Source organism: Arachis hypogaea, chromosome 14, assembly GCF_003086295.3.
Source record: "Arachis hypogaea cultivar Tifrunner chromosome 14, arahy.Tifrunner.gnm2.J5K5, whole genome shotgun sequence".
NCBI classification, from domain to species: Eukaryota; Viridiplantae; Streptophyta; class Magnoliopsida; order Fabales; family Fabaceae; genus Arachis; species Arachis hypogaea.
In genome coordinates, this window is record NC_092049.1 from 116,137,776 (window position 1) to 116,147,376 (window position 9,601).

The following is a 9,601-nucleotide window of genomic DNA, read 5'->3' on the forward strand; positions in this document are numbered from 1 at the left end:
GAAGTTGTACTGTTGAACAATTCAAATTACTTGACAAGAAGCTTTTGACTTTAGCTTTGATTTTGATCAATGAAAACAGGACTAATAATAAGACATCATGTTAATTCAAAGCCAAGTTCTTCGAGGAAACTAGACAATAATTTCTAGAAACCATTAATCTTCTTTAGCAAACCTTATAAGCTGCAATTAGCTAGTACAACATGGACTTCTCTGTTCATAGAAAAAGAAGCTGCAATTGGCAGCGTGTACACTAATATATTATCCCTTTATCTGAAACCATTAATTTTCTTTAGCAAACTTTATAAGCTTTTTTAAAAGGTAGATATAACAAATATGATATATAAAAGAAGCAAACCTTATAAGTTATAAGTTATTAGTGCATATTCACGTGAATCTCAGTTTAAGATAATTAAAATAAATAAAATGTTCCTTATTCACTTAAAGAAAAGAAAAAGCTCAAGAAACAGAAGGAAACTTGCCTTCAGTGGAAAACAAAAAATTACATCACCATAGACTATTAACTAATATTAACCAAGCTTTCTAAAAAGTAAACACTGAAGACTTCAGGTACTAAAATACCACTCTAACAGTATAATTCTGTCTTGTTCTCTAATGTTCCTCAATGGTAGGAATATGCAATATACCACATGAAACAATGTATATTTCATCCATTTTAAATTGCCTTAAAAGAACTAGTCCGGATTTTTTTGAAGTTAAATTTAGAAAATAGTAGGAATGATTTTGAATGTGAAGTGATTACTCAATATCATTATTATGAATGTTATTACTCAATATCACTAATGTGTTCGATCTTTAATTCTTCACCATAAGCAACTATGACGGTACTAATAGTTGTGCAGCAATAAGCACTACTACACTAATGTCTTCATTATTTCACCTATATCCCAATAATTTTATAACTATCTATATCTCTGAAATATTGTGGCATTGAATATAATTCTTGAATTTTTGTTATGTTGGTATTTTTTGTTCAAATTGGATTGTTAAATTTTTGTTATTGAACTTGGATGGTTGTACTTGAAATTGAACACAATTCTGTAATTTTTGTTAAATTGTTGAATTTTTGCTATGATATTGAATTGATTCATTGAATATTTACTGTTTTCATTTTTTTCTGAACAGGAATGGCATCGACTCAAGCTAATGCAAGTGAAAATCCGACTAACATTCCAACTTCTCAGTCAGGAAGTACAGCTGGAATCGCTTGTAAAAGAAAAGTTGCTAAGAATGCTCTTGGAAGTAGAACTGATGTAGGATGGGAGCACGGGATATCTGTTGGAGAAGATGGAAAGAAGATACAATGTAAATACTGTCATAAAATTTTTTCAGGAGGAGTTTATAGATTGAAACACCACCTAGCAGGAACTCAAAAAGATGTTGGGGCTTGTACAACTGTTAGTGATGAAGTTAAGAAGCAAATGTGGGATGTTGTGAGTGGGTTGCAAGTAAATTTGATGAAGAAAACAAACATGGGTGGGGCAAGCCCAGGAGAAGCTACTAAAGAAGTTGACACTACCGGTGAAAAAAGAAAGGGAAAAGAACTAGATGACAACATATTCAAGAAAACACGCATTAGTACTCAAACAACAATCAACAATATATTTAAGAAGAATTTGAGAGAGGAAGTATGTTTAGAGATTAGTGCTTTTTTCTACAACAATGGCATCCCCTTTAATGTTTCAAGGAGCGAGGAATACAGTAGAATGTTTGAGAAAGCTATAAGATACGGACAAGGATTCAAGCCACCATCCTACCATGAATTAAGGGTGCCTCTTTTGAAGAAACACGTGGAGCTTGTTCAACAATCATTAGAGGAACATAGAGAATATTGGAAGCAGGTTGGTTGCACAATAATGACTGATGGTTGGACAGATAAAAGAAGACGGACCATCCTAAATTTTTTGGTTAATAGTCCTAAAGGGACTGCTTTTTTGAAATCCATTGATGCCTCTCACATTACTAAGACAGCTGATAAAATCTTTAAAATGATAGATGATGTGGTTGAAGAGGTTGGTGAAGAAAATGTCATCCAAGTTGTCACGACAATGCGGCTAACTACAAAGCTGCAGGAGAAATGCTAATGAAAAAGAGGAAAAAGTTATTTTGGACGCCTTGTGCAGCACATTGCATTGATTTAATGTTAGAAGACTTGGAAAAAAAAGTAACACTTCACAAGGACACAATTTATAAAGGTAGAAAGATTACTACTTACATATATGCTAGAACTGCTCTTATTGCACTACTACACATCCACACTAAGGGGAAAGATTTGGTGAGGCCGGGTATGACCCGTTTTGCAACTTCTTACCTTACTTTGGGATGTCTCAATGACAACAAAGGTTCCTTAATAAGAATGTTTCTTTCTGATCAATGGACTTCTAGTAAATTTGCAAAGACAAAAGATGGAAAGATAATTGCAAGTGTAGTGTTAGATAAGGTGTTTTGGAAGGAAGTCGTAATTTGCTTGAGGGCTGCCTACCCTCTTCTTCATGTGCTTCGTATGGTGGATTCAGAAGAAAAGCCGGCAATGGGATTTATTTATGAAGAAATGACAAGTGCAAAGAAAAAAATACGAGATGCATTTCAAGGAGTTGAGACAAGGTAAAGTGTCTAATTATTTTATTTTTTAATTAATGCATAAGAGTTGTACATAATGTTGAATGATACGTGTAAAGTGTAATTGTAAAATGTAATAACGGCAGAAGTAGAAAAGTAAAAGCCAGAGAGAGTTGAAAAATTTGAATTCTGAAAATATTGTTTATTTTGTAATTAATTTATTAATTTTTTTTATGTTTTAGTTATATACCTATTTGGGACATTATTGATGCAAGATGGGGCAACCAACTTCATAGGCCATTGCATGCTGCAGGCTATTATTTGAATCCTCAAATTCATTATAGCTCTGGTTTTAAAATTGCTTATGAGCTTAAGAAGCAGTTTTATGCTTGTATGGAAAGGATGACAGGAAATCCAGATTTAATCACTAAGATGGATGTTCAACTTGAAGATTTTAAGACTCGAAAAGAGTTTTTTGGTAGTAAAGTAACTCAAAATGCAATTTATACTCAAACTCCAGCTCAATGGTGGGATTCTTATAGAGATCAGCATCCAGAACTCCAACAATTTGCAATTCGTGTCTTGAATTTGACATGTAGTTCATCTGGATGTGAACGTAATTGGAGCGCTTTTGAGATGGTTAGTAATTAAATATAAGTTGCATTTTAATTTTATAAATTTGGTTGTTAATTCTTCAATTCTATCTTGTTGTTTGACTAATGTCTAATATTTTTTATCTACTTTTGAAAGGTTCACACGAAAAGGAGAAACCGTTTGAAAGCTAAAACCATGAATGATGTTGTGTTTGTGATGACAAACTCAAGATTAGCAAAGAAAAAACAAACTAGAAGAAGTCTTGATTATGACTATAGTCTTGATGAGTTGGACTCTGATGAAGAGTGGATTGTTGCTGACGAAGATGGAGAAGAAGAAGATTTAGATGCTCTAATTTCAGATCCTGATTTAAATGATGGAGCAAGTGGTAATAGAGTTGTTGGTGCCTCTAAGGATCCTTTGGCAATTCCTTATCTCGATGATGATGAGTTTGAAGAACTTCTCCAAGGACCTCTTCCTCCTGCTCCTGATAATGATGAAGATGGTAATGCAGAAGTTTGTGAAACTCGTGAAGATTTTATGACTGATGAAGAATAGAATGATTATTAAATAACTTATTTAGATTTTAGTTAATTAGTTGTTAATTCTAATAGTTTGGTTGGTTTATTTGCTACTTGAATTTATTTTAGTGTCGTATGAACTTGTGAGTTGTGAATTTGTGTTTTGATTTGTGAATTTGTGTTGAATTGTGACTTTTAACTTGTTATGGTATATATATTAGTTATAATTCTATGGGTAATTTAGTTTATTTGAGATTTATTTTATTCTCTATAAAATTAATTTTTGCTATTAAATTTTTCTAAATTTTTATAATTTACGAGTCATATTTACGTTCCGTCTTACGATTCAACGAATTACGATTTTGAGTTAGCTTAACGAGTCGAGGTAAAAACTACGAGTTCACTACCTTGCTGCAAATAATATTTTTTCTTTAGTTTCTTTTTATTTTAATATTTCGTTTTATCTTTTCATATATTCAAATATTGCATATAAACCATTTTTGTTTGGTTAAATAATATCTTAAGAAATATAGAAGCTACTACAAGAGACACGCCGAATAGCGGCGGTTTTTAACCGCCGCGAAACGAAATTCCAGCGGTTCCACAAGCGTCGCCTATTAAGGGGTGGAGATTTGATTTTGCGGCAATTTTAGAAAACCGCTGGCACAACCGCTGCAAATCAGATATTTGATTTTGCGACGCTTGCAAAACCGCCGCTATTTTGGTCAGTGAATTTAAAAAAAATATGCGGCGGTTTTAAAACCGCCGCAGATTTGGGTGGGTTTTTGTTTTATAAATAAAGGTTCAAGAAGCTAATTAAGTATACAATGAGTTAACATTCAACTAAAGGAAAAAAAAATGACACTCAAAAAACACAGATATCTCTATCATGAAAATATTCAGGTCAGTAGCACACTTTAATTGCTATTAATTGTTATGAGATAGTCCGCATAATGCATCAACGAGCCCTATGAAATAGTCTGCAATATAAGCTCATAAAGTTGAATATACAAGAGGAGATCATATCACACACTATAAGACTAACAGGACAATGCATTTAGAATGAGCAATTTCACTATACATTAATAAGGAGCAAAAAGTAAGCTCTACACATTTAAATTTCATTGGCTAGCATAAAGAGGGGAAGATGCCATGGCACAAAGCATAAGTTCTGAGGATCTCTTTTCCTCCGCTCCCTTGTATCATTTGATATTCTTTTCCTAGTCCCCCCTCCCTCTAAAAAAAACATTAAAATAAAACTAAAAAAGGAGAGAGAGCCCTATGAGATCCCTTGTGCCATGGGCAAGAGAAGAATATATTGAGAATCTTGAACCAACATAAATCTTCACTTCTTCCATAATGCCATCTTCTGATCTATCATGGATTCCTGTGGCAAGCCTTTTGGTTACTTATTGAGATTTCAAACAAGTGAATCGATAAGAAAGTGGTACTAACATACTGTTTTGTTGAAGAAATCTCACTGACTACTAAAGATTAGTCAAATAGAAAAGTAAGTACAGAGAGAAACACCAAATAAGTCTTTGAGGCATCTGCTTCCTCACTTTCTTTACTCTCCTACTTCTTACAGTCTTAATACTAAATTTTACCAACAAAAAATAGGTGCTTTTCATTCCTTGCGGCCCTTGGCTTTCTTCCTAAAGTTATAATAGATGCACAATCATATGTATACTCAATCCTTAATTAAAGATAAGAATGAACTTTCACACTTTCCTTATTTGGAAGATGGAGTTTCTTTTTATGTTTTTCTTAAAAAAAAAGATAAAAAGAAACATTAAGCAATTCATTCATGGATTTGGTTGAAGTGGCAAGAAACTTTAAGGCCTTATTAAACAGGATGAAGGTAAATAATGTTTCATAAACAAACCTCCTAAATATACCACCAAGGATGAAATGGAAAATGACATGGCAATAAAATAAACTTGTTTCATCCAATAACTATGTGAAATTACTAAAAGCAATTCAATTAGGCAAACCTAGGAAGAAGAAAAGCTACCACAGGGAGGCCAGGTACAAGTAAGATCACTAACATAACTGTGTAACTCACATCCAACATCCATCAAAATAAAATCTCCCTGTTTAATCTGCCAAATATATGATAAAAATTGAACAATAAAAAATAAATACTAGGAGACAGCATTTGGTGATGATAACTAAATTAAGCTTTTGGTTATTTCCCAAATAGTGTATGACACTTGCATTCGGCCCACCACCAACGACAAGATTGAATCTGTTATGAAGTGCAATAAAGGACAAGAGAAAGCGTGCAATTAATCATTGATAAATGTGAAGGTTCTTAAACTATCAATTAAAAACACAAAAGTAATCATAAATGAAAGAAATCCTTAAGCAGTTAATTAATTCAATAGAGAGGCACTCACCCCATTCACTGTGCTCCTCTCATTCTGCATTCATATTAAACCTTTACAGCTAGCATACCTTCAAAAGGGTATGTTTTTGAATGCAGCATAGTCAACAAAAGAGATGGATAATGAGTAGTGAGTGGGAAAGAAAGAACAGCTACAACAGTCCAGTTCACTTATTCAACGTGAGCTGTAAGTATTATTTATCCAAACAAGAGCATGAAATGGTTCATAGCAGCATCTTTGAACCTCATTTTTCATAAGCATTGTTAGTCCAACAAATTTAACATCATTTCAAAACAATGTAAAAAATGAACCTACTACAAATTGGAGCTATTATTGAAAGATTCCCAGCATTCTCTACAAGTGTCCATCCATCAACAATATTAAAAAACACAGCCTGTTGTACCAAGGCAAGACAAGGAAATAAAATATTAGAATTAATACAAATATCAAAAACAAGAATTAATTTATTCAATTTTCATTGGCCCTATAATTTAATTTCCCCTTAAAACTTTTTTATTGCATTTTTTGTGAATTTTTCTTCTGGTTGGTAACAGACTAATTATTAAAGAGTGTGATTCTTAATCATATATATTTAAGTCAGGGAGGGTGGGCAAGGTGAAATGGATTATCTAATTTAAGTTGATAATACCTTAATAGCATTGTTACTACTTAATTACTAGACAATATATAGTGTACCCTTATCTTGTTGTGCAGGAAATATGCTTGCTTGTTCAGATAATGGCCACATAGACATTGCCTCCTCAAAGAAGAATTGGCCGCGCATGCTCATTGCATGACAACTATTAAATAATAAAATGGTAATAAATTTTAGTGTTGGAATTGAATGTGAGATCTCACACTTATGCTGCCTCATGGATGGCACTACATGCTCTCGATTACCTTCATAATTATATATATCATCTATGTATATATTAGGAGCTGTTAGCCTGTGATTTTTACTATTGATTCCCTTTCTATTATGATGTTATTGTTATGGATAATAAGATCGTCAGGTGCATTTTTTTTTATTAAATATAATGAGTGTGAATGAAAATATACCAATATATCTGAAAGGCATTTAACTTTAGCTCCTGCAGGCAATAGAGCTCAGAAGCAATCACAATGCAATATCGAAGTCAATCCTCCAGCTGAACATCCATATATGATAGCCTGTAGTTATAGTGATAAGTTTCACTACAGTGATAAGTTTCAGTGACTAAGTAATAAAATTAATAGAGGAAGAAGAAAAGTAGTCGTAAATCATTGATGTCTCTTACATTTCGAGCATTTTTTATTCCTTTTGTAAGTAAATCCTGCATGACAGCAGCAAAAACCTTTGCCCCTTTAAAGTGCAATTGAGTTGTCTGATTTATACACCATGATATTTTATAGTCTCATCAGAACTAAAAATAGGAAATACAATTTTCAAGTGTTTAATGCTTCTCTTGATAATTCAACTAAGAGATTCCTATTGACTATTGCAGGAAAGTTAAAATAAATATTATTCGTGCTAATTTCAACAAGGTTTCACTTTATAGCCATTACAACACCTCATTACTTTAACATTAACAGAGTTAGGAAAAAATATTGCATTAAGCATAATAGTGGATGAACCAAGCATAATCAATCTTTTGATAAACTCATAACCACACCATCAATGATACCATTCAACATATACTAATATCAAAATAAAACAGAACAATCAAACTAAAACTTTAAAAGAGAAAGAATCACACAACTGCTTATTAAATCATGAAACTTTCACTAAGGAAAACTAGCAAACAGTTTGTGTGCATATTCCATAAAAACACCAAAATGCACAAGACAATAAGTTAATACTATATCTAAGATTTTGGAAACAGAAAACAGAGTCAAGGATCGTACCGTGAGCGGGTGGGAACTGCGCGGAGGATGATGGCAGCTGCAAACTGCGTGGAGGGCGATTGCGACTGTGACTGCGCGGAAGACCATGACTACGCGAAATGAGATCTACAGCACACAAGACGACAATACATCAATGTCTGCAAGAAAGGGCAAGAGAGAGGAAAGGAGTGCAGAGGGTGCAGGGGGATGAAGAGCTCACAGCGCACAATAGGGCAGTGGGAAGGAGGCACTGACTGCAAGAGAATGGAGAGGCATAGATGAAGTAGGGCACGATGGGTGGGGTGTGGGTGGGAGGAATGAAGGGCGCAATGAGGCTGCGGCGGATGAGCTTGCAGTGCAATAGGGATTCAGAGAAGAGAGTCGCGCCAATAGATTTTCAATTCAGAGAAAACACTTGGAGAAAACACCTAGGGGTGGGTTTCAATTGATAAAAGTGTTTTGTTTAACCGTAAATTCTAGTAATTTCACTGCACACCACCGTCCAAGTGGGTAATTGCCGCAACCTTGCCACTTAGCAGCTGTCTTTTTGAACCGCTGATATTTTAACGCCGCAAACCCCCGCATCTGGCGTAGTGAGCTATAAGCCGCAATTATCATTTTATCGCCAAAATATTCATTTATTTTCTCTCCATGTCCATTTTTCATGTACATCATATTTAATAGTTTGTGTCTTCATGCTCTTATTATACAAATATTTTTTTTAAATATTTATGTTTAGATAATATCTCATCTTTTATTTATTTCTAATGATACTTGATTAATGGTTAAACCAATTTTCTTTCACAAGAGCTGTAAAAAACTTAATTTTTCATAGCATTTTAATTTATTTATTTTGTTAATTGAAAAATTTATTTAAACTGCATAAATTAATAATGGGCCAATACACCCAATATGAAATAATACATATAATTCATGTATGTAATCATATGATAGAATCATGGAAAATTATTATTGTATATGATCGATTATATTCATTGTCAAATTTCATGAAAGTTTATAAATACTGATAATCTATTTTCAGTATGTTCATAAAACAATTATTAACTTAAATAAATTTTTTCCATGCATGGCACGGGTTACTAACTAGTTTATAATAAAAATATGGTACACTTTTGATTCAATATGATGGCTTGTTCTTTTCGTGTTGACTATAACAGTTGCATTACTTTTATGTTCTCCAATTTTTATTTCGAAAAAAACAGGACTAGTAGTGGTATCTGAGAAATTGTCCACTCATAAACCATAACCATAAATCTAACAATTTTTCGAAGCACGTATCTATCTTGACCTTACTAAGTTGATACATATTGAGAAGAATTCCTTATTACATAATGACATTTAATAATGTAATAAGGACTAGTTAAAATCTAATTGAAATGAATTTGCGCTATGGTAATAACTTGGCACTTTGCCAAAGAATAGTAAAGTGACATAATTGATAATGTAAATTAATGGAATTTATTAGTCAACATGAGATGAAATATTATATATTACCTAGAAAGTTATGATCATGTCTCTTAATTGAAGAGAAAGAATGAAAAATATGTCTTTTTTCTTATTTTCATTTTGCAGAAAGAAATTAATGGAGCTATTTGTCATAGAAAGTATATATAAGCATGACTAAATAGCTCCATAAAT

General features: G+C 32.8%; 1 protein-coding gene across 1 annotated transcript; it reads left to right on the plus strand.

Annotated features, from left to right (window-relative positions):
• Positions 1-2,158: 2,158 nt before the first annotated feature.
• On the plus strand, positions 2,159-3,729 carry LOC112742979 (uncharacterized). The gene is made up of 3 exons (XM_029292501.1): positions 2,159-2,622; positions 2,820-3,216; positions 3,328-3,729. The coding sequence occupies exons 1-3, from the start codon at positions 2,159-2,161 to the stop codon at positions 3,727-3,729; spliced, it is 1,263 nt and encodes a 420-aa protein (XP_029148334.1).
• Positions 3,730-9,601: the final 5,872 nt, after the last annotated feature.